Source organism: Perna viridis, chromosome 5, assembly GCF_037379345.1.
Source record: "Perna viridis isolate PV_CMFRI_1.1 ecotype Kerala chromosome 5, ASM3737934v1, whole genome shotgun sequence".
Lineage (NCBI taxonomy): Eukaryota > Metazoa > Mollusca > Bivalvia > Mytilida > Mytilidae > Perna > Perna viridis.
The window spans coordinates 41111934-41139096 of NC_142449.1; the positions used below are offsets into that span (position 1 = coordinate 41111934).

Below are 27163 nucleotides of genomic sequence, written 5' to 3' on the forward strand. Positions count from 1 at the left end.
GTGAAAATTTGGTCGATGCAGCCTCTACCTGGTCTAAATCCAGCTTGTTCTTTTCTCAATAGTTCATCTACAGATCTTGCAATTCTTTTGATGACAACTTTGGCTAGTATCTTACTTGGGATAGAAATCAAAGTAATACCTCGCCAGTTATTACAATCATTTAATGACCCTTTCTTTGGTAATTTTATGATGGTTCCTTTGTTCCACTCATCTGGTACTTTGGTCTTATTCCAGATATCTTGGAAGATGGGATGGAGAATTTTTGCGGATAGGTATGGATCGTTTTTAAAGAGTTCTGCATTGAGATTATCACTACCTGGTGCTTTGCCACTTTTCAGACTTTTGATTGCTGTTATGATTTCAGATATTTCTGGTGGTTCTATATCTATGTCAAGCTCTACTTCTGCATCTTTAATTTCCGGTTCTTGAGAAGGTGGTGGCCTGTTAAGTAACTCTTCTATACATATTTAACCAAGTACCATTATTTTTAGGATATACTATCTGCAGCATATATACGTGTAAAATTCAAAATTTCATAGTTATTAGTTCAATCAAAGCTAACGAAAAAAAGCTTTTGATAAAGACTGGGTAGCACGCAACGTGTAGAAAACGTCGGGGAAAAGACAACATGACATCACAACATACGTGCGTATTTATCTATCATTAGACAACAAAACTCATTATTTTTTTTAGAATAAACATAATATTCTGAATATTTATACCGCCCTTTAAACGTGAATATACTTTGGTAAAAATACTATTCGTTGTTATATTTTACAACCGTAAGCAAGAAAGTAGCTAATGGCCAACGCTGACAAAATTAAAATTTGAAATACGGACAAAAAAGCTTTTAACAAAAAGACTGATCGAACATTTTATATATAATTTCATCGGCGTTATGTAAAAAATGTCAATATAGTTAATAAAAGTCCCGATTAAAAAAACTGTTCGCATAACTTAAAAAAAACGTCTAACATTTTGTCTTCAAATCGGTTTCTTTCCATTTGTACAATGTCCACATCAAAGGGGGGATATTTGTGATATTATAATACACTTTGATCATATCATTACGTCATGAAAAACATGACATCGTCTGCAGCACAAACTGCTCTTTCCAAAAAAGTTTGTTTTATCGAAATAAGCCAAGAAACAATTTAGATGTATTGGTGAAATGGGAAGCAAGAATTTCTTAATGTATGAAAATGGATGTTCTTGTGATCGAATAATGCTTTCCCTCCACAACTAACGGCACTTTTCAAAGATTTATGTTTGTAATCCTAAAATAACAACCATTTTCGAGCATTTTAATATCAATATTGCCTTTGATAACTCAACATTCTAATAGCAATATTTCGGTTTTCGTAACCAGCCCCGGTTCAATCGAATGTGACACCAACAACATTAGCAACGTCTGTATAAAAAAAACCTTTTGGTCGGTCTTATTAAGCCTTTATTATTATTAAGAACACAACTAAAAGATTTAGCCTTACAAACAGGGATTTCTGTTAAAAGTGTGTTATTTAAAGCATGGGCGGCACGATGATGCAATGACACAATATGAACGAATGAATGAATGAACCCAGTTGTAGTAAATAGTAAACATGGCCCACTTTAGATGAAATGATTGGATGGTATTGATCACATGACGTCAACAAAACATACAGCGGAAGCATGGTCTCTCTATAGGCTTTAGTTTCATCATCTCCCGCGCCGAGTGTACAGTCGGAAGCGAAAAACGCTATAAACAACTTTTAACTAAACTTTGTGATCAAATTAATTGATTGAGGACATACGAGACTGTGAAAAAACTATTGCTAGCTTTTCGTTTTGAGATAAAACGAGGTAAACAGAGAAGGGGAAACCTAATTGCACGTGTTAGTAGTTAATATGTCAAACAACTGTAAATTAGTTGATAAATCGGACTCAGTTTCTACTGGTAGTAGTGATGGTAGTGCGATTAAACTGAAGAAAGAATTGGGTCTGCACAATGGAGTTGCTATCATCGTCGGTGTCATTATTGGGAGTGGGATTTTTATTTCTCCCAAAGGAGTTCTCATGGAATCTGGTTCAGTTGGGATGTCACTCATTGTATGGCTGGTTTGTGGCCTTATATCACTGGTTGGGGCCATCTGTTATGCTGAACTTGGTACAATGATTGTAAAATCAGGCTCTGACTATGCTTACATTGGAGAATCATTTGGACACTTTCCTGCATTCCTATATTTGTGGGTTGCTTTGGTTGTGATCATCCCTTGTGGCAATGCCATTGGTGCCTTAACTTTTGCAGCTTATGTGTTAGAGCCAGTATTTCCATGTGAAGGCGGACCTCCAGAATCAGCAATTAGACTGCTAGCAGCATTGTGCATAAGTAAGTATAAAAAACTCACATTGTAAGACATTTGATTATGGGGGTATGGAATTTTTCTGAGACACTCTTCCTTTTTTATTGCCTTTTGCAAGTACCTTGTAATTATTTTTTTTTATTTCATGTCAAGTCAAAAACTATTTTTTCCTTCAAATATATGGTTAAAACTAGTAAAAGCTAAGAGTTAAACAATCTATTTTATTTTCACATTGCAGAAGACCAATTATTTTTTTTCTAAATTTCTAAACATTTTTCTTTTGAAAAAATCTACGGTCTCCCACTGAAAATCAAAAGGTTGCTAAGCTTGTAAATACAGTGATAGGATAACCTGATGAATACTTAACCCAATATTTTCTTTTTTGCTCCTGTAAATAAATTGTAAACAATCCTAATGCATGTAATACAATTTAAACACGAACCTTTGAAGCCCTAATACAATAATGTACAACAAGTAATTGAAGATTTACTTTTCAAAGTTATTTTTAAATTTATTTTTATACTGGATACAATGTTGTTGTATTTTAACATTACAGAAATTGCATTGCCATTGCTTGTCATTGTATTATAAATTATATTTGTATATCATGTACATGTATGAAATTTTGGCACAATGTTTTTTATTTGTGAACACATTCACAATTTTATTGTACAATGTATACATGTTCATGAATAAAATGTATTACAATGACAATAAATTACATGTAATGTACTGCTTCTCTGTATTAACATTTATTGTAAAAAGTACAGCATCATTGTTCCTCGGTTGAAGTTATGACATTTTTTATAATTACTTGCACATGTACATGTACAAAATGTTCCTGTAGTAATGAATTTTCTTTTTTTTGTTAACTTCAAGAATTTGTCTCCCTTGAGATAAGGCAAAAAATATCTGTTCCACTAACATTCTTTAAAAAATTATAGTCAATTCAAAACATAGGTACAAAAATAATGTACATGTGTAGATAAAACTGTTTTTTTTATTGTTTCAAAGGCTTCTGACTTGTTTATTTTAGAGACCCATTTAGACTTTAATTGTGCTTGTAAAAAATGTCAAAAGTCATTCGGGAACTAAGTAGATACAAAAAAAAATTGGGCGGTGGGTAATTTTTTAAAGCCTTAAAAACAATATAAGGAACCCACAACCTACAACCATTTCACTCTGTACTGTTGTTATACAAATGTTCATTTGTATGCACATGTGTACAAGTACATTTTATTGTGTATTACATGCAAAATGGGATTTGGCAAAAGAAAACAAGACATGTTATAATTTTCTATTTCAATAAGATCATTTACATTAAGATAGAAATCCCATGGTACCATTAAAACTAATTCACGAACTTTGTATGTACATTGTACCATGTGCATGTATATTTGTAAATGTTGTATACAATGAACATGTACATTTTAAGAAAATTGTATGGTCAAGAGTTTCTGTACACAAGTACATGTACATGTAATTATCTGAAATATGGCACCACATACATTTGTATATGTAAGACCTGTACTGTACTTTTAAGGTGATTTTTTCTTTCATTAACTTTTAATATGAAAAAAAAAAAACTGATGTCACTATTAATTGTCATATCTTAGATTGACAAATTTCCAGGGTCACCAACTGGGAAAGCCCCAGTGATGTAATCCCTTCAAGCAATAGTTTGTACACTGTATACTAATTTAGTTTATTGCCAACTCAGTTTGATTCTGCTGACATCTGGTTTCTTTTAAGTCAGCAGGGATCAGAATTTATCGGTGTTGATTACTTGTGTTGAAAATACATGTACCCCTAGGGCCTTGGGACTAAATTTTTGTGTGATAAGGTGCATGCCAAAATACTCATCTCAGGAAACAATAGGTTCATCAATAATTCTTAGATTGTACATGTAACTCAGATGTTGAATGGAACGGATTATTGTACAAATGTGGGCACAGAAAACTTTGTATTAAATGTACAGTGTACACGTATTTTAGGCAACTTGAGCCAACACTTCAACACCCAGACAAATATTTATGTGCCAAAAATAAGCATGATAAACAGAACCAGCAATTTAGGACGAACTCATTTTATAAAGTTTGGTTTTATTGTACAAATTCATGATGGGCTCTTAAGATCCTCATTTGCTGTCACCCAAGGCAAGTGAAATTTAGCCTAGGATATTAAGTATAAGTTTATTCCAAACTTTTCTTTAGGGCACTGTGAATCTCAGTGATGGTGCTAGAAAATAAAAGCATGCTGCAGGGCCATAGAGGAATTTCTAGATCCAATGTACATGTACATTGTACAATAAACATATATGTTGATAACATGTCTTCCTCCATCATTTTGGCAATCATACATTTTTCATATTTGTTCATTGTGAAGCAACAACAAAAAATGAAAAAGAAAATGTGCACGTTCTGTACATGTACATGTGTAATGCATGTAGAGGCATTTTAATACAAATACAATACATCCATTGAGCAGATGGTAACTATATGAATATATGTATTTTTAGCAAATGTACATGTACATATATATTGCTAGGATGCATGTACATGTAAATCTCAGGAAGGAGGACAAGATATGTTATTGACTCTAGTGTTGATTTATTTATAACTAATAAGTGATGCAAATTGTGATTGATTGATTTATTGTTTGGGTTTAACACCTGAGCAGCAATATTTCAGCTACATGTAAGTTCAGGTGATAACATGAAATGGATGATAAAATGAACATGAAATTATGATGAAATGAAAAATGGGACTGGACACATGGATAATGGAGTTGACAAATTTTGATTGCCACTGGAAATTGGGAGAGGTGGGTAGGGTCAGGCAATTTATTCTACCGTGTAGGAGCCCAATGGTTCCTCTAATAAGTCGCCTTTTAAGTCTAGCTTAGCGCTGCTGCAGGCCGGAGCTGCACAGGGCACAAATTGTGATAGGAAACAAGTCATTTCATTGTTAATGTGCAGGAATTTGTAATGAATTGGTGATTATAATGCTTTCATTGTTGGGGTACCAAAATTCTTGACTATGTGCAAAAAATATTATACAGCAAAAGTTAAATATAAATGAATTTATGGAATACATGTACATGTATGTTAATAATAGTATTCTCAATTTATAATATAATTATTGGTATGTGTACACTCCATGGTTGCAAGTATGCATTTTTTGTGGGCTAATTTGAATTATGCAGTGTATTATGGAATGATTCAGAGATTACACTAATTCTGTCTTTATGAATTATACTTGGTTTAATTATTGTTTTTGTGTTCTTTCTTATTGTAGCAATACTAACTTATATCAACTGTAAAAATGTGAAATCAGCAGCCCGGGTCCAGGACATCTTCACAGCCACAAAAATCATAGCATTAATAATGATTATTATTATAGGAATTGTCTACTTATTTATTGGTAAGTACATGTACAATTGTTCATTGTTAAGTACATGCACATTTATGCAGCATTGATAAAAACTTCTGTTAGTTATGACTAGACACTTAAGCAATTTTTCTATATTCATTTTATTTGTTTTCAGCAAACAAAATTGCCAATAATTTTAGTGCACTGGCCAAATGACACATTTCTATAATCATTCATTTAGGCTTCTTAAATCTAAACAGATATCATATTGAAACAATAAAAAAGTGTAGGCATAAGTATTAAGAAATGTCAAACTTCAGTTACTTGTGTTAACATTACCCTGAATTAACAGGAATTCAGTCAAAATCAGACTTACTATAAATTATAAATTTCCTGTATTACAGTAACATTTTGACAATGTATAAATGAAACCCTCAGTATAAAAAGGCTCTGGTAATGTACATCAAAAAGTTTTGATTGTTGTTTTTTGATGCCATGGTGTAAGGTTAAAAAATCGTCACTTGTATGTTCATGCCTGTATCATGACTATAAACCTGAAATCTCACATTGTCAAAGTCAAGATGCATTGTTGTTATCACATCATATCTTCAGTCCTTGATCATCTTTCAGAGGTTGTTATGATAACAGAGTACTTGTATCAGTAATAAGCCAGACTTTCGGCACGTAGTGATACATTTTGTACTTACACAGAAATACATGGACTGTGTTAGAAATATACATGTAGGTTTTTTGGCCATCTAAATAATCAAACTGTCTTTATTCTGCACTCGCAATAACATTTTTTATGTACCATGACTGAAAGGTATTCAATACAGAATTGTTACTTGAGGAATACTGTACTTCATTGAGGGTTAAGGGCTCTTAAAAAAAAAATTGAATTCTCTCATATAACATCTCTAACGTACATGGACTGATTGATTAATGTATCACAGTTCATGTATTGATACGATTTTCTGTTACCCCTGGATTCTCTTGTTATGGGAGTGGATGTCAGTGTGTCAGATTGTAGAAAAAAATGCATGGAATTCTAATACATTTTGAGTGCAGTTTTTAATGTCAAAAGATCCCATGTAGACATTGCATACATGTTACGAGATAGGTCATCTATACATGTCATAACAGGTCTACCAGTAAGAGAGTAATAATGTCATAGCATTTAGATTTAGTTTTGTGTCAAGGGCTGATTACTAGATATTTAATTTCATCCTATTAACTACGTTTTTGAAGTCTAAATTTAACAAAAATATATTACATGTAGTATGATAAAAACAACTTCCTTTCCAAGACATCAAACATGGGAAAATGAAGGTTAATGCATTTTGTCTGCCAATAAATATGAAAAGTGCCTCCATCAAGTTTATCATGCAGTTGTAATAGAAGATAATCATTAGTTTTATATTGTAGCTCCTGGTTTTGAATTATTTGCTTGGAAGTCCACAGTTTAAATTCTGATTAATTGAATGCATATAATTCAATGTCATGTGTAGTTAAATAAAGAAAAAAACTAAAGTTCTGATAACCCACACAAAAAGTGGGTGATAACTAATTTCAAGACCTCTGGCTTCCTTGAATGTACAATGTATATACATGTATCATCAGAATATACAGTCTTCCTTGACTTAAATTTCTCAATGGGTAAGGCTGGTCAGTCTTTACATGGAAAGAACCCATTTATTTCATTATGTGCATTATTTGTGGGTTTGTGATTATTTATGGGTACTGCATATACAATGTACAATTTTGTTTTAAAAATCATCTAATTGAACCATTTAAATTTTATATGTGTAATTACTTTTTCTGTACATGTAGGTGACAGAGAGAGTTATGAGGACCCATTTGAAAATTCAACGACATCGCCAGGAAAATTTGCCTTAGCTTTCTACTCAGGGTTATATTCTTATGCTGGATGGTAAGGTTTTAAAATTTTGTTACCATGTAACTTGAATCTATGCCAAATATTTTGGGGTTTGACACTATGTACTAGTAATTGGCTCACCAGTCCAGTTGTTTTAGATGAGAAAAAAAATCGGTTCTGTGCAAAATTACTGTCCTAAAGTTTGTCCTTAAGGATTATTTATAAAGATTAAGTCATCACCACAGAAGTTTTGTGGTTGTTATAATCTATCCTGGACTTGACTTTTATGAGTAACTCCTCAGGTGTTTCTAGGAAGAGAGGATGCTTACCCTACTGAGGGACCTGGTCCAAGCTCTCGGTTTTTATACGCCCTTCAAAGGCGGGATGTACTATGGTATACTGTTGTCCGTTCGTCCATCGTCCACACTTCGGACAATAACTCAAAAACACTTTCACCAACTTTAATGAAACTTTGGTGAATTGTTCATATCTATTGACATAAGTTCCCTTTCGATTTTTATAAATTTCAGACTTTTCGTTTCCGTGTTATGATTTTTTATCCTTAAAAAAGGGGGGATTTCCAAGTTTTTGGACAATAACTCAAAAACACTTTCACCAACTTTTATGAAACTTTGGTGAATTGTTCATGTCTATTGACATAAGCTCCCTTTCAATTTTTATAAATTTCAGATTTTTTGTTTTTGTGTTATGAATTTTTGTACTTAAAAAAGGGTGATTTTCAAGTTTTCACACAATTATTAAAAAACACTTCAAAATTCTGTCACCAGTAAAATCGCCAGCTGCCATTTTTTGTCACCAATTTTCAGAAATTATAGCCAAAGGGTGCCAAAATTATGATGGTTTTAAGTCTACTGATGAATTGTCTTAGTCAATTTATCAAAATAACTTCTCAATATTCATGACATACATGCATGTACCAAGATTCACTCTTGATGCATGTATAAAGCAGGTTTTCAGCTCTAGACTGTCACTTTCATCTGCATAAAATAATAAAGTATTACTCCAGAAACAGGTATTTTATTTCTGTCAAGGACTTTTATGAAACTGTGGTGCATTGATCATATCTATTGAAGTAAGCTCCTTTCTGATTTGTATAAATGTCAAATTTTACGTTTCCATGTTATGAGGTTTTACCAGAAACAGCCAAGAAAATTTTATTCGTTGAAAAAAATGTTGAAAACAGACCTTTTGTTATGATGATCGACTAATAAATATAAAAGGTACTTGGTAACCTTGTCAGAAAAGTGTGTTTTAAACAAGATAGAAATGTATGGGTGAAACAAGACAACAAACTTAGTTTAAATTGAGGAAGCCTTGATAGTGCCAAATTTTTTGTGCATTTTTAATTTACATTTTTTGGGGGTATTTACAGTATTTCTAGTTGATCACATAAATTCAATAAAAGCATAAGGACAAGTTAAAAGGGCAACGGGTGTATCGTGCGCTTAAAGTGCAGCTGTTTATTAGTGGAGTCAGAGTTGCTCATTTACTTTGTATGTATTATTTTGGTTTATGTTCTTTGTTGTGTGTGTCTGGTATTTGTCCGTGGATTACATTCTTTTCATTTTCACAAGAATCTTGGTTCCCTTGATTATTCTTGGATACTTTACCTTTTTGAATTCACCGGTCTTGAGGTAATAGGCTAGTGTTCATGTCAAACCTATTTAATTTTATTAACTATAGGAAAGAAAAAAAAAACATGCATCTGCTTTATATGCTTTGGTACAAATCACATACTGAGAGTTCAGAATTTAAGATGCAGTCAAGCTAAGGATCTTGCAAAATATGATACATGGTTGGAAAGCCTACATATTTGTATTTTTGATATTTTGTTTAAAATGCTTAAGTAATAGATAATTATGTGTGGCTCTTCATAGAATCCTTGTTCATAAGGGATAAAAATTAGAAAGAATGAACTGTAGAATTTAAAATTAAGGGAGAAAACTAAATAAATGACACTAAAATACAATAGAAACAATTGGATTTTCAATGTGAATTAACTCATAACAGCAGACAGATTAGAATGAACAATAATTCATTTCATTATATAGACCTATAAGCATCTTAATAACAAAAATAAAGGTGTGTAGCCTTTTTTGGGGTGTATCACATTTTACAAAATTTGCATAATTCTTAAAAAGACTGCTATTTGAAGCCTAATCTGTCTTCATAGAAAAAAAAATTATAATGATTTGAAAACTTTCTTTACATGTGCTTAAGAACTTTTCCACATTAACAACCAAACTGGTGCTTCCTGATGATTGCTACACTTACAGGTATTTTTAGCAAATGAAGAGTAATAAAGTTATGACCAAACTGATAAATTTAGGCAAGTCTGTATAACAACATGCAATATCAGGGAAAAAACTGGAATGTTGGAAAACCTCTGCAATGGTTCTGACTTGATACAGGCAGTTCCAATAGAAATGGTGGGTTAAACCAGATTTCAAAGCAGAAATAATGAACATTCTGGTATACATTTCAACACAAATGGGAAGCATAGAGTTGTCACTGGTCAAAATCAGTAAATTTAATAATCATAAGTGAACATAAAAGGAAATTGATACAATTGAAATTAAGTAAGTGCAAGTGAAGATAAATAATAAAATCACTGAACTAATAAAAACCAGCTAAAAAATAAATCTGCAAACACCAAATGCATGTGGGAAGATGGAATACTACTGCACAAGAAAGAACATTAATGATTTTAAAATCAATTCTTATATGGCATGCTTCAAAGCTCTTAAGATCACAGCCATGTTAAAAAAGGGATAAACACATGATCAACATTTCGTACAATATATTAGGCTGTGTCTTATAAAAAATGTGAAGAAACTAGTCCTATTAGAATCAAAATAAATCATGGAAACTCCATTTTATCTTTCTTTTACTACGGACTGGCCATTTATGTCATTATTTACCGGTAACCCCTTGCTGATGCTCAGAGTAAGACACTGCTTCATAAATGGCCAGCCTGTGGTAAAACAATGGTAAAATAGTTTCTTTGATTTATTTCTTAAATTGTCATAACTTTATTTAGTTTTGTCATACATTTTTATACCAAAATATATATCCAAAGGTGCTGTTCATTAATTATGCATAAGTTGTTTTTGCAAAATATCTCTCCTTGCAAAGTACATTTTCGATGATAAACTTTTGTGTCAATATCATTAGCTTAAGGAAACTGAATCTTTGCTGCTTAAAGTTTTAAATGGTATAATCACTTGTTTTGATCTTAAAATAAAGATTTATGAGTTGAGGATTGTCTTTGATGTTTTGTTATAGACATTCTTTCCCTTATCAATGTTTGTTTTTACTATATACAGTGAAACCTGTCTTTGTAATTGGTTTGGTGTAAACAAATGGCAAGCCAAAGTGGACAAAATTGAGCATTTTCTAATATTACAAGATGTGTAATATTAAAAATTCATTTTCTAATATTACAAAATATTGATTTTTGTCTACTTTGGCTTGCCATATGAACAAGTGTTTGGTTACAGATACATGTAAACTGATATAAACAGGTTTGATAAGATGTCTAGTTTAGACAGGTTTTCAGTCTATTCAGAGTTCAGTTTAGACTGGTTTTCAGTTTATTCAGGATTCAGTTTAGACAGGTTTCACTGTTAGTGTATAGCATATTCTGACCATCAAGTGTCCTGAAATGAGTTCATAATGATAATTCAGATAATGCATAATTTTTTTTCTATCTTTGCATTTTCTCATTTTCCTATAATTTGCATAATAATTCTACTAGCAATTCAAATGCTACACATCTAAGGGATTTAATTATCCAGGTTGTCCAGAAATAGGTTCAGCTTTAGAAAATACTGCAGGTGCGAAATGAAAAGCCTCTGTTTCTTATCTTCACAAAAAACATAATTTTGAATGATTTATTTCCATTCATATGATTTCTGAAAAGGATAGAGTTAAGTCATCCAATGTTGATTTTTTAGATGAGGGTGTTACCAGTTTGAAACAATAGGACTGTTCAGAAAAGGATAGTTGTTTCTTTTCTTTACATGAAAAAAATGGTTGAGGAAATGGTATAGTCTGAATTTCTTCTGCCCCTGCAACTCTCCTCTTGTTTATTTGAATATTGATATGTAGGGTTCTTTGGGGGTCAGAATGATGTACCATACAGATTTAGCTTTACCTCGGAGTACAGCTTTTCAAATGCTTATAACAGATTTCAGGTTGAAGTCTTGCATGTCACACCTACCTAGGCCAATGCCATATTCATTTTCCTGTATAGCTTTGCATAAATCATTTCAAGTGGAAATCTGTATTAATTTTTTTACTACTTTTAAAATGTAACCCAGAAATACCTGTGATACATATTTTTTTCAGGAACTATTTGAACTTCGTTACAGAAGAATTAAAAGATCCTTATAAGTAAGTATCTTGTACTTGTACATGTTACCAGTGATGTAGAATTTTCTAAATACTTTTTGAATTTTAGAAAAGTTTAAAACCAAAATTCACTAATAGTTTTAACTGTAAATATGACAAAGCTTCACTTCTGTTTCAATTTTGCAGTATCCTAATGTTTGCAATGTCCTCACTAGGTAAAATGTAGGGGCACTGTTGCCCACACTTTGAGACTAACATGTATGTTCTTCTGCCCTCTCTGATTGCCCATATGTTCCTCTTCAAAATTTTGAAGTGCCCTGATGAAGTTTCGTTAAACAGACCAAACATCCACACCATTTACATATTAAACAAACTTTGCAGATATTTTCCTTTTTCGTTCAAGCGCTATATATACTAGGTAAAAGTGGAGGGGTACTGCTGCACACCTTTTGAAACCTATGCCCCTGCACCCTCCTTGAATGCCCCTGTATCCCTAATCATAATTTTGATGTCAAAAACATTTGAAATAATATGCTTTTTCCTGCAAGTGTCATTATACCTAGTAGTTGGTATATTTAAACAATTTGACAGTCTGAGGGCAAGCACATAACCAGCTTAAGCGCACTTATCCTGTGCCCCACTGCTTTCAGATCCCAGCTAGAACGCTGAAATTTACTATGAAAATTTTGAGGAGATATCCTTCTGAGATATAAGTTTGGATTTTAAAAAATGATTTCATTTCAAATTGAGCAATAAAATTCAACATGATAAAACTTGAAATTTAAAAAAAAAAAAAAATTGAGGTATTTTCAAATTCATCATTTCTCTTTTATGAGAATTGGAAGATGCGTATCCATTTATTTGAAAAGGCTTTACACTACAGTAATCTTATCATGTTTGTAAAGAAGAGCTCTTATAGGATATTATGTATATCTGTCCATGTATGAATAAAAAATTGCCTTCATGGTATGTTTAGAGTACATGTATAATTATAAATGATATTACGGTTATTTTGGATTAAGTAGTAGTCTGTAAGAATCATGCAAAATGTGGAAAATGTGATACACTCCATAAAAGGCTTCATATTTTTATTTTGTAATTAAGTTGTTTTATGAGTGTATATTATAGAATTTGTAATTATTTATTTCAATCTGTCTGCTATTAGAAAATAATCATCATTGAAAATCCAATACATTCTGTTGTATTTGAATGTCGTTTACAGAGTTATCTCCCTTAGTTTTGAAATCTACAGTGCATTCTATATAATTTTTATCTCTTAATATGGGTTACATGAAAAACCCAATGTTAATTTCTGTTTACTATGGCAATTCAAACAAAATATCAAAAATAAAGATTTGTAGTCTTTTCACCCATGAATCACATTTTGCATGATTCTTGGCTGTAGTACTACTCAAGTAAAACCAAGTACAGTCGAACCTCATTAAGTGAAAGTTGTAGGGACCATGCAAAAATGTTAGAGTTATCCGAGGTTCGAGTCATCCGAGGTCGAGTATAATCCAGAAATAGTTTGGTCGAAGATTTACATTTACATCCTTATTTTTGTTTGTACATGTTCATGTTCTTAACTTTACAGGGTTCTTCGCGATTACTTGCGTTTCATATTGGAAGATATTTTTGTGTGTTGTTTTTCATGTTTTAAATACTGAACAGCATCATGTGCTTAAGAGAAATTTCCTTTTTATTTTTATATGTCGAAAACGTCTTAAGTTCATAACATGCTGGAAATTCGTCAAAAATGTGCTCTACATTACTACAATGAAATTTCAGATTCACTAGCGAAACGAATGGAGTTGTTGAAATACATGTTATTATTACCATCTGTTTGATGTCTAATTAAATATTCAGATACATGTACCAATATAATTCATAAGTATTTTTTAAAGATTTTTATCAAAATATCCGATATCACTGTTAGTATGAATACCGACGTGTGATCAACAAAGTTTGTTTCTTTTCACAGCATGCGTTATTGTGGATTAATCAAGCAATAACGAGTGTCAACAAATTATTTCAAAAGCAATGCTAATCGTAGTAAAAACACACTTCGATCATGGTTTGTAATAAAGCAATTATTTGACTTCGAGACATATGGGTTAATTAACCTCGAAGTCCTGTTAAAGGGACAGATGGAAAACCTCAGGTCATCTGAGATTTCGATTCATCCGAGGTAAAATTGTATTGAAGTAAGGGAAGTTTTGCTAGGATTTTGAAATTAGTTTGAGTTATCTGAGATTTCAACTCTTCCAAGTTTGACACATCGAGGTTGGACTGTAACACAAATCAACAGTTGATGCAATGTTTTATGTGTTTTCAGTGCTTACTACATCAGTATCTATTGTAAGACGTTTTTTTTCTGATTACTGTGAAAAATATACATGTTACCCTTAAGTCAATCTAATTAAAATTAGCTCAGTCAATTGTTTCATTCAGCACTCCATTCAACTTTCTGTTCGGATGACCATTTCAGAATCCTCAGGTTTTTCTCTTTGAATAATGCTTTGAAAATCATGAAAGATGAAATTTGATTGGCTTATCAGAAAGGTCCTTAGAACAGCAATGGAGAGCTGTTAGCATACATGCAGTGACTAAATGGAACAATCGATACATCTATAGTTTTAATTTCATTGACCCAAAGTGATATGCCTATGGATGTTCGAGCATAGACGTTTGGAGCACTTAAGCACAAGAATTTCAGAATGATTTAGCACAATAAAGAACAACAAATGAATTTATGATTTACTGCTCATGTTTGCTGTTGTGTTCATTGTTAGGTTGAGGGCTGAAGCAATTTATTTAGGCTTGTATTTCTGCACTAAACATGAATAATTTACTCATATAACAGAGAAAAACAAATTAAGTAAAACAAAATTTCAGAAATGTGATCTGTTTTGGTTTTTTTTGTGGTTTTTGGTTAAATTACCAACTTAATATTCTGAAATGCCTTTTTCAGTTATTTGACTACGTTTTAGCTGATATTTTAAATAAAAGATAACTTAATGCTCTCCATTCAAATATGGTCCTTCTGGTCACATCGTTACGGGAGATTTAACCATTATCGAAAACGAATCTCTACGCAATATCCTTTCTAAAGGTCCCAAGTGCTGTGAACCACGTTCCATAAATTGGAATTATAACTTTAAAGTTCTTATGGATGCCGTCGAGGACTATGCAAGAAAATGGATAAAACGAGAACAAGAAGACATTGATTCTCTGTCAGAGTGGTTAAAGGCCGTGAGATCTTTAATTTTGAAACAAATGAAAGTTTTAAGTAGGTCAATGAGTGCCAAGGCTACATCAGTTTTCAAAGACCCCGATGTAGCAAAAACATTGTCTACTATACATGACAGATATGTTGTCGTACCAGCAGACAAAGCCCAAAAAAACATTGTTTTTGTCTGCAAAACGTTTTATATCCAATGTTTATTATCAGAGGTTGACGTAGAAAATAATAGCAGTGATAAGACCTATACTGCTACCACTCTCTCCAAAGAAGAGATTGTGGAAAACCATAAATCTGTGCTATCCTCTTTTGGTCTCTCTACCAAGGACAATGATTGTGATTTACCGTCTATGTACTGGATTCCTTAACTTCACAAGAATCCATACAAACAACGTTTCATAGGTGGATCTGCAAAATGTACCACCAAACCTTTTTCAAAACTTTTAACTTCTATACTCACAACTGTCAAAGAGGGTCTGCAGTCCTACCACAACACTTGTTACTCCCATAGTGGTATTAATTCAATGTGGATCCTGAAAAATTCGAAAGATCTTTTGGAGACAATCAGTTCAAGACTATTATCTGAATATAATAGCATTAAAACCTATGATTTTTCAACACTTTATACTTCTATTCCCCATACTCAGTTAAAATCCCGACTTAAAAACATTATACATGGTTGTTTTTCCAAAAAAGATGGTACACCTAGATACAATTATATAGTTCTTGGTAGAGATTCCTCATACTTTGTAAGAAATAATTCCAAATCATCTTCCAAATATACAGAGGAAGATGTTTACAAAATGATGGAATTTTTAATCGACAACATATTTGTCCAGTGTGGTGGACGTGTTTTTCAACAAACCGTCGGCATTCCAATGGGAACAAATTGTGCTCCTTTACTTGCTGACCTATTTCTTCACTCTTATGAGGCTGACTTTATAGCTGATTTGATCGGAAAGAAAGAATATCGTTTGGCTAGATCCTTCAATCTCAGTTTCTGCTATATAGATGACGTATTATCTTTAAACAATCCTAATTTCAGGGATTTGATACATCGCATCTACCCAAAAGAACTTGAGATAAAGGATACTACAAACACTGTGAAATTAGCCTCATATCTTGACCTACACTTAGAAATCGATGGTAAAGGAAAACTATTGACCAAACTTTACGACAAACGTGATGACTTTTCATTCAGAATTGTCAACTTTCCTTTCGTATGTGGCAACATTCCTTCGGCTCCTGCGTATGGAGTGTTCATATCACAACTCATACGTTATGCCAGAGCTTGCCGAAACTACGTAGACTTTTTGTATCGCACTAGAAGTCTAACAAATAGGGTTCTGGAACAGGGTTATGTTGTTACAAGATTGAAGTCATCACTACAGAAGTTTTATGGTCGTCATCATGAACTCGTGGATTGTTATGATGTATCCATCAGCACCATGAAAACTGATTTATTCAGCGGGTCATGGTTTACCTTTCCTCGTTTGTCTACCTCGGACTTGACTTTTTATGAGCAACTCGGCGGGTGTTTCTAGAAAAGCAGAGGACGCTTACCCTACCTGTGCACCTGGTCCATGCTCCCAGTTTTTAGTGGAGTCCGAGTTGCTCATTTACTTTTGTTACTTTGTATGTATGATTTTAGTTACTTTATGTTCTTTGTTGTGTGTGTCTGTTTTCCATGTCTGGTCTTTGTCCCTGGATTACATTCTTTTGATTACCGCTATAACCTTGGTTCCCTTGATTGCTCTTTAAATTTGATGTAATTTTTCAATGTACATATTTTGCAAAAAAATTATATACATTATGAAAGAAACCATTTTTCATTAAAGAAATGTTACATAATTACAAGACAACAACCTTAATCAACTATTTTCTCATTTTTTTGTTGGAAAATTTACTCCTGAATAATTCCTGAAGTCTCTCAATTATATGTTAGTCAATTTTAACCAATATATTGTCACTTGTTTGTAAACACATTTTTTAGTCAATTTCAAAAGTTAAAAGTTCAACTTATGTTTAGAAACATTTAGCCTTTCTCTTTGTTTGGGTATTTGTTTACATTGTTCTTTATGTACTAAAATCATTATATCTTAAGTAAACAATTTATCAATACTGTTGAAATGGTATATAGAATGACCTTTACCACATGTTGTAAATGTTTGCTAATCTTCAATTTCCTTTGGTCTTAGCCCTATTTGTAAAGAAACAATTTTCATTATGACTACTTAAAGGAACGTATTTATTTAAGTAATTGAACCCGATTATCACTTTATCAGTTCAAAGTAGTTTTATGTGTCTGTGACATGTGAGTTTGTTTTTGTTTTGAAAGGTACTTGTAAGGGTTTTTTGTGTAGTTGTAACAATTTACCAATTTTTTTTTAAAATCCAGTGTAAACTTGATTGATTGATTGATTGTTGGAATTTAATGCCCGAGAAGCAATATTGCAGCTATATTCAGGCGATGAACATGAAATGGATGATAAAATGATGACAATGAAATGAAAAAAGGGATGGGACACAAGGATATTAGGGTTGATAAATTTTTGATTGCCACAAGATAAAAGGGAAGGAGGGGTAGGGTCAGGCAATTTAGCCTCCTGTGGCAGAGCGCAAAGGTTCCTACTATCGAATACCACAGTAGGGTTCTTTAACATGCGAGGAACGTGGCTTCTTTCCCAACATGTTGCACCACTATGGCTTGCGGTCAGGTTTTCCGTATTATAGCCTGACAACCCCAGCATGTAATACGCCAGGGGTACCCCATTCCACCACCTGGGGCACACAACCCAGTTACTCTGTGGGCAGAGCGCCTAGCCCCCGGCTTGGTGTCTGAGCACTATTTAGTCGCCTTTTACGACAAGCTTAGTGCTGCTGCAGGCCTATTCTTTTGACACCCGGATCTGCACAGGGTGCATAAACTAGAAAAAAGCAGGAAATAAGGGAGTGATTATTTGATTTTGAGGAAAATTTTTTTTTTTATATTTTACACAAACCATTTTGGAAATAATTTTTTTGATCTTGAAGTTGGTGAAGAAAAGTATTTTGATCCTTTCTAATCACTCTGATCTGAACATTATGGTTTCATATAAATAGAAAAAAATAATTTGATTTGATATTTAAAATTTGTTTGAACAATAAAAAAAATTAAACATGGACATGGTTATTATAAATATATTGATCTGAAGAAATCTCCCAAGCCTGGAACCCCTGAATATCAAATAGTGGTCTCCTAAAAGATCTGCAAGTATTTCTTGTATTTCAATATTAAATACTAAATTTCATTGTATGAATAATCAAACAATTTAGATTCCTGCGTTTAGGAATTTTGATGCTTATTCATAGTAATGACTTGAATGGTAGCCATATAAAATATCAGTAACTTGCATCTCAAAACAATTACCTACCTACATGTACATGTACCATGACAGGAGTCATGTTCATGTGTTGTTTAATTACTACATGTACATGTACTATGTTCATGTGTGTATAGTCAACTTTAAGGACCATTCTGTGTAAGAATCAGGCAATGAGTGGCACATCATTTTTCCCAATTTATTCACTTTTGCCTAAAATATATTCAGTGCCTCTAGAAAACAACCAAAAAACTATTAAAGTTTATCCTGAAGGGTCTGTGATGTAGATATTTCTTGACTGCTTATACGTGTATAGGGAAAGAGTGCAGGAAAATTTTCCAGCCATTTTTCCATAGTGCATTTCAACTAAATTTGATCTATCAATTTTTTTAAAAGGCAAATTTTACAAACACTTTGATGTTTATTTCTGGTGATTATCAGGTATAATTAATTGATTAATGCAATAAAATCTCTGCATATTTTCCCTTCATGTGCCACACCTTGTATACATTTTGCCCAGTTCTTAGATGGAGCAGTACTTAATTCACTGCTATTGTCCAGGTGTAGTGTTTATCTTTGTACTGATATCTAAGTCAGTCACCTTTGAACATAAAGTAGTCGATTGTAGAGAATTCTTTTTTTCTTATCAATCTGATTATTTGATAAAATGATGAAAAATATTAGGCCTGATATAGTGCAATGAATGGAATACAGGCCTGATATAGGGCAATGAACGGAATACAGGCCTAATATAGGGCAGTGAATGGAATACAGGCCTGATATAGGGCAATGAACAGAATACAAAGGTTTACTGTCATTTCATTAATTTGATACTGTTATATTTTGTTTGTCTTTAGTATGGTGTACATTGCTATAAGTTTTAAGTCTCTTGAAATAGGAAGCAACTGTATCAAAATACAGTGTTTGAATTGTTTATGAAACATAAATTAGAAGTGGGACACCCCCCAAAAAAACAAAAAACAGACAAACAAAAAAAACCCTAAAATTTCTTAAAAGTCTAGAATATATAATCGCTTACATAACATGTTGCTTATACTCATAGAATGCTTGTATATGTATTTTCATGTTTTGTCCCTACATGTACGCTTTTAATTTTTGAATACCTTAAGGTACATGTATACTTTAAAGTGTGCAATTTATTCACGCAAAACCTGCTTAGTATACACTGGACCTTCTTCTAAAGATTTAGATTTCTTATTTTAAACCTTCTTTTCTTTTCAGAAATTTACCAAGAGCAATCGGCATATCAATCCCATTAGTGACTATCATCTATCTGTTGGCTAACATAGCATATTTTGCTGTCCTTACACCTGCAGTCATGTTGGATTCCAATGCTACTGCTGTGGTAGGTACATTGTAAGAAGATCATGTTCACAAGTTCCACTTGAATTTTCTGTACCCTAGTACAATCCTAGAGGTAATGTTTGATTATCAAGGTATTCATCAAATTTATCCAGTTTTCATTGTTCTTACTGCCTGATAATTCATTTCTCAGTCACTGCAGTTATACTGAAAAATATCTGTAATTTCATGACAACGTAACGTTACGTCAACTACATCATTGCTGATAAACAGAACATGTGGAAAACTCAACAGAACATCACATCTCGCCCTGCCAGGCCTGCTGTGTTATTTTGTATTTAATTGTACAATGACCATACAAAATACTAATTCATTTTACTCTTAAGATCAAAATGAGAAAAATATGACCAAATTGGCAATTAGAAAAAGTGAAGCCAGAAAAGTCCATTTCTCTATTAGAAGCAGGGGTATTAAATACAAAAGAAATATGGAATGATATTAAAACAACAAATGTATATTACTTAATTCACTAGAAGACAAAACATTCTTCCTCTGTTTTAGGAGAAATTAAGTAATTTAGGTAACCTGGGGCTGAATCTACAAACATAACATAATCTTATAAGACAAACAATGTTAATTAAGCCCAACTTTTACATCTGGAATTTATCAAAATGTTTTTAATATGAACTAACATTTATCTTTTTTTTTTTTTAGTTTTACATAATTTTTTAACCTTCATATAATTTTGTTTCAAAGAATAATGTCCTTTTTTTAAACAAGTGCCATGGTAACTTCTGTCCGGTGGAAAAATCTGTTCATGTGATTATGAACTTATTGTAAATCAAACTAAACACTGCAAATTATATGAAATTCTCATAAATGTTGAATTATGGAATAAACTTTTCATGTAACATCTGCAAAAGATATTATTTGCATGTAAACAATTTTCTGTAAAGTCCAGCAATAAATTTTTATTTAAGGCCATGTTGGGAATGATGCCACGTTCCTCACACGTTAAAGAACCCTGCTGTGGTATTCGATAGGAGTTGGAACCTTTGCGCTACGCCACATGAGGCTAAATTGGCCGACCCTACCCATCCCTCTCTTTTTCTAGTGGCAATCTAAATTTGTCGACCCTGTTGCCCTTTTGTCCCATCCATTTTTTATTTCATCATCATTTCATGTTCATTTTATCATCCATTTCATGTTCATCATCTGAATATAGCTGAAATATTGCTGCTTGGATGTTTAACTCCAACAATCAATCAATTAATCTATTTAAAATCTCACTAATATAGCAAACTTTCATAACATTTTTAGGTGAGGCTAAGACCCAGTTCTCCTAAAAGTGTGAAAAATTTCCTCAGATCCTTATTTTTTTCCCAAATCTAGTTTACCTGGTGGAATTGAAAAGGAATACAAATGTATAAGAAAATCTTAATATTTTTAAGTGTAAGTGTTTGTAAGTATCAGGCAAAGTGGAAAAAATCAGAAACATGTTTGTCAAAACCCCACCGATCTGACAATATAATATCACTCAAAGATGCTTCATCATTGGATTTACTCATTTAAATTTTTCAATAGAATTTTAGAATAATGAGGTTTTTGACGGACTTATTTACCCTTGAAATGTTCATTTTCAATGCATTTCAATGATATTGCAACTCAGTGGTCTAGCATGATATGGAAAGTCTTTTCCGTTTTCCTTGATTCTGACGGTGCAAATTACACTATCAAAATGATGGATTTTTCCATACCATGTTTCAGTGACTGTCTGATTCTTACAGGGACTGATGGTTTTTTTGATACCATGTTTCACTGACTGCCTGATTCTTACAGGGACTGAAACTTAAATGTTGTTTATCCACTACGAAAAAAAAAAATTGTGCAAAAATACATAAAAACAGATATATAGAACACCATTGATTTAGAATGTACCAGTATATAGAAAAGCCTGTTTTAGTTTTGATTTACATGTATATGTCATTTTTGATTTCAGACTTTTGCCAACAATACATTAGGAGTGATGTCCTGGATTATGCCTGTATTTGTGGCCTGTTCTACATTTGGTGGTCTTAATGGTGCTATATTTACCTCAGCCAGGTACAGTGTCTCATCCACTACTATAGACTTAGAAAGAGTCTCCACTTATGCAGTACATTTGTTATAAGATATTTGTGACAAAATATCTATTGCCAAAATGCCAGCAGAGTCGTTCTGTTGTAACATGATAAAACTGAAAGAAATGTGCATTTTTTCCTCAAGTGTAAATTTGTGGGAACTACATTAAAACTGAAAAAAATATGCATTTTTTCCTCGTGTAAATCTGTGGGAACTACATTGAAACTGAAAAAAATATGCATTTCTTCCTCATGTAAATCTGTGGGAACTACGTTAAAACTGAAAAAAATATGCATTTCTTCCTCAAGTGTAAATTTGTGGGAACTATTTTACACTGAAAAAATATGTTTTTTTTCCCCTTAAGTGTAAATCTGAGACACTCATTGTTTTTATTTTTGAACTGGCAAAAAGGTTGTTTACCCATTATTAAAATTTGACTCAAACATGTACTTACTGCAGCCACACGTTTTTTTTCCTTCCCGATTCTGAAATTGTATTTAACACTTATGCAATATTATAACATTTTGTTTGATTGAGCGGTGATCTGCTTACACCTGTAGCTTAGTAACCACTTTACATGATTTTAATTGCTAATGAAAATGTATATTATAATATTTATGTATAATTCCTATTCAGAATGGTTTTCTAAAGTATATGTATCTCCTCACTGATCAATTTGTTGATAACCTACATGCAACTTAATTCAAAGTTTGTCCTGCAAAGTGAAACATAAGGAAGTATAACTGTCAGTTGTACCAATGAAACTTGATTAAGCATCTTTTGTTTATGTATTGCATAATGATTTACCATCTTTCTATTTTAAGGTTAATTTTTTGTTTACAGAATGCATAATTCACCATCTTTCTATTTTAGGGTTAATTTTTTGTTTACATAATGCATAATTCACCATCTCTCTATTTTTAGGTTATTTTTTGTCGGTGCAAGAGAAGGACATTTACCTGGTTTCCTGGCAACAATCAACATCAGTAACTTCACTCCTACACCCTCATTAGTTTTCGGTGTAAGTACTATATCAAAAATAATTCTATAAATAGACATGAGTGTAACTCTGTTTAGTTGAAGGTCGTAGGGTGTGCTTGAAATGTATTTGACCAGGTATGAATAATTACAAGTTCTAGGTATTTGGTTTCTCCACTCTGACTTTTCGATCTCTTATTGAATATAGCCACCCTTTGCTGCATTGCTCATTAAATTTAAATTTCGTAAAATTGCAATGGTAAAACACTAAAAAAAACTGCATAAATTCTGGTAGGTTAAAAAGTCACTGGTGACTGGAAAAATTGACTTACATTTTTCAAGGCTGTCTAAATTTATTGATTAGGCACTATTTATGAAGAAATAAAAATAAAATGATTCTTTAGTAGTATTGTAATGTTTACTTAAAGTTCTTTTTTAACTTACCGGTAATTTCTTGATTTACTTTTAATAGTGCTTCACTTAGAATATGTAATGATTTAATATTTTAAATGTTTTAATGTTTTCAAAAGTTCCCTGAATTTAGTTTTCATTGGTTTTCCTAAAGTGAATGTAATGGTACTTTTTTAAAAGCATAATGATTCCTTTTTCAAGCCATCCACCTAAATCAATCCTTAAATATTTTATACTTTTCCATTTCAGTGTCTCATGTCTCTTGTTTATCTTACGTCCACCAACATATATGAACTTATTAACTATGCAAGTTTTGTGGAGACAGCTTTCATCACTTTGAGTATCTGTGGCTTGTTATATATGAGATATACACATCCAAAACTGGAACGGCCTATCAAGGTAAGTACATTATGTGTAAGTTCCCTTACTTGTATTAGGTTATTAAAGATGTGTACACCAGTGGCACATTAATGAGGAGTGTTCAAGAGGTTACACAGCCCCATTTACATTTTTGTTCAGAATATTGTTAAATTGGGGTACAATTTTGGCAAAATAAGTAAGTGAGAGTCTTTGTTTTTTATTAATTTCTGGATAAGACACCCCCCCCCATTTTTCTCTACTATAAACTTTTTGATCCACCAGTTGTATCTCCCATGTTGCTAGGAGACGCTATGCCTACTTTCTCATTCACTACATGTGTGTAAAAAGTTAATATTTAATGAAATATTCACTAATATGCAAAAAGAAATCAAATAGATTACATGGGAAAAAATACAAGTCTCGCTCTTTGGGTGTGCATTTAACAATATGATTGATTCCTTTTCAGGTCCACTTGGCATTTCCAGTATTTTTCCTCATTATCTGTGCCTTCCTGTTAATTGTTCCACTGTTTGATAGTCCTAAAGAATGTTTTATGGGTATGGCAGTGGTAGCATCAGGGATACCAGTTTATATTCTGGGTGTTATGTGGCAGCGTAAACCTAGAGCGTTTATGGATTTATATGGTAAGTCAATGTTTAAGGAGCCATGCTATTTCGTTGATTTAGAAATACAAATGTACAGCTATAACAAAAAAAAACAAACATAAGAATAAATCTATTTCTTGTTGAAAAATTATGTGTTCATTGAATGACTCAAAAACATATACTGTAAATTTAAAAATTTAATGAAAAAACTGCTATGTATAAAGTTAGATTTGAAAATTTAATACAATTTTTCTCAATATTGCAATAATATTTGCTTGCAATAAATTTTTAATTTACTTTACTTATTCCTTATCAATGTTTTGATGTACGGCACTGATTGCATAGGGTCATACTGCACCGATTGCATAGGATCATGACTGTAGTAGTCAATGATTCATCTGTTGGAATGTTTCAAAAGCATAAGGATGCTTTGATATCCTGTAGCATGATAATATTTAAAAGGTCATCAAAAGTTAGCCTCAGGTTAGACCTTTAAAGACATTTTAGATAACGTTTCCTCAATAAGCCAAAGAAGAACACTGCACAGCCCAAAAGTTTTTCTAAATAACATGTTTTCAGTTTAAAAGAAATCTGTAATATTTACCATGTTTAACATGCTTCATAATTATCTAAAGCCCTACTAATTCATGTAGAATTTTTTTTTCAGACAAATTTTCAGTAATGTCACAGAAAGTATTCGTCAGTGTTCGTGAAGAATTAAAAGAGGACTGAGATTAATACCTATCTGTTCTTTGGATGCATTTCAAAGCATGTATCTGTTCAAATCATTTCATATAGATTTATAAATCTTTTCACATATATTAGTGTATGCAATACTGTGAAGATAATTTTTGAAGTTTTTGGTGATTTTTTTTTAATGAATGGCCTACAACTTAAATGTATGATATTTTCGAACATTCAGTGACTTTTTGATATTGATATGAATGAATTGTGTTCTTGTTTTTATATTGTAATAGGAAGTTTGTTATCATTTTATATAAGCTAGTGTCATACTTGTTAACCCCCACCAACACTGTCATGTGGGAGATTCTCCCCCACCAATACTGTCATGTGGGAGATTCTCCCCTACCAACACTCATGTAGAAGATTCTTCCCCGCCGACACTCATGTGGGAGATTTTTAGTCAAAAACAAATTTTTTATGCAAAAACTGTTTAGAATTTTTCCCAGAAAAATATAGTAACTTTAACCATTAACCTCCGACAAATCTTACATTTTTATGTTGGGAGATTCTGAATTTTACATTGATTTTGTGGGAGTCTTCCCCTAATGTTGGAGGGTTAACAGGTATATAATTGCTGTGTTTTACAGTATTTTTCTCTAGTAATGATGTAGTTGCTAGGGTGCTAAAAGTATGAATATCATTATTGACTAAAAATCAAATAATTCTCCCATAAAATTTTGATTTTTTCATATTTCATAGCAGTATAGCTAGTTGCAAAGAAAGTTAAAACTCTTGAGAAATGAGGAGAGGGGGTAATGATGGTCTCTGTACATATTTTCTGTCTGCCTCTAGCTATGCAAATGCTTCAGGTTTTAATCACTAGAACCAGTGATGTGTTCCTTATACATCTCAGGAACGTCCAGACCCTTTATATTAAGGTTTTGTTTTGGTTAATATTGTACAGGCAATGTAATCAAAAATTGTAGAAGTAGACAACTGTTGTAACATCAGTGATATTACTTTACCAATATTTTTGGACTTATTTACATATTGTATGATAGTAAAACAGTTGGCAATAACTGTGTTTGTATCAAGAACAATATTTGAACAGATAATTTAAGAAATATGAATTCATGTTTGTAAATGTTGTAAACATATTATTTTTTAATGCAAAGTACTTGCATGTATTTTCACAGTTTTCATGGTTGATCAAAATTGGGGGATACAGTGTTAGTCCATTCCCAAATTGGGGGATGCAGTGTTAGTCCATTCCCAAATTGTGGGATACAGTGTTAGTCCATTCCCAAATATCAATTCATCTTTCAATTTTCAAAACAGCAAATAATTAGCACACTTGTTTGTTTTGTAGAATGTTTTGTAGATAACAAAAACCATAATGTCCACTGTATATTTTCCAAAATGCATAGGCAGATCCAGCCCTTCCCCCCTGTGTAAAATTTTTGAAAATAGCTTATTTGTTTAAATGTGAATTAAAATGTGTTTTTCAAAAGGATTTTTTTTGTGGGCCCATTAAGTGATTCTCTGGATCGACGACTGCAAATGTTATCTTTTTATATCGTATTACTCAGGCACTGGTTTTGTCCAGAATTAATGAGTTTAATTTTGACTTGACTTGGAAATCAAAATGGCTTGTTGTGAAATTTCTTGTAGTCTCTGAACAAATTTGTTGTGCAATATTTTATTTTTAATTGTTCTGCTTTACTTACGCAAGAAGATATATGTAGATATTTTGTGTGAAACAATAAGTACCTATTAGTAATACATGGTTAATGTTTTTCATTTTTTGCTTTAGAGCAACATTCCTACTAAGAATTATACAAGGGGTGATTTATGGATGGAGAGATCATATATTTTTATTTTCAATTTATCAGTAGTGAATGAGATAAAGATCTCTTCTCCTTTTTCCTAGTTGGGGAAATCAATGAAATATTCATTATCTTCCTAAGGGAAGTAAATGATTTTGCCATCACATTCTCTCGAAGCTATCTTAAAATAGATGTTAAGTTCTGAACAGCATATGACGTTCGAAATTCCCTCCAGAGGCTGCAGCCAGCCCTCTCAGAAAATGCAAGAATCTTGCAGTCTGGAAAAATT

General features: G+C 32.3%; 1 protein-coding gene across 1 annotated transcript; it reads left to right on the plus strand.

Annotated features, from left to right (window-relative positions):
* Positions 1–1658: 1658 nt before the first annotated feature.
* On the plus strand, positions 1659–26844 carry LOC148617729 (Y+L amino acid transporter 2-like). The gene is made up of 10 exons (XM_088585255.1): positions 1659–2368; positions 5639–5764; positions 7544–7643; positions 11961–12005; positions 19809–19932; positions 21889–21992; positions 22935–23031; positions 23649–23798; positions 24226–24403; positions 25032–26844. The coding sequence occupies exons 1-10, from the start codon at positions 1888–1890 to the stop codon at positions 25094–25096; spliced, it is 1470 nt and encodes a 489-aa protein (XP_088441381.1). The 5' UTR covers positions 1659–1887; the 3' UTR covers positions 25097–26844.
* The last annotated feature ends 319 nt before the right edge of the window (positions 26845–27163 follow it).

Bases quoted from the DNA above. Each gene is read 5' to 3' on its own strand.
- LOC148617729 (XM_088585255.1), top strand. From the start codon at position 1,888: ATGTCAAACAACTGTAAATTAGTTGATAAATCGGACTCAGTTTCTACT. The intron at 12,006-19,808 runs GTAAGTATCTTG...TTTTCTTTTCAG, and splicing joins GAATTAAAAGATCCTTATAA to AAATTTACCAAGAGCAATCG. The intron at 24,404-25,031 runs GTAAGTCAATGT...TTTTTTTTTCAG, and splicing joins AGCGTTTATGGATTTATATG to ACAAATTTTCAGTAATGTCA.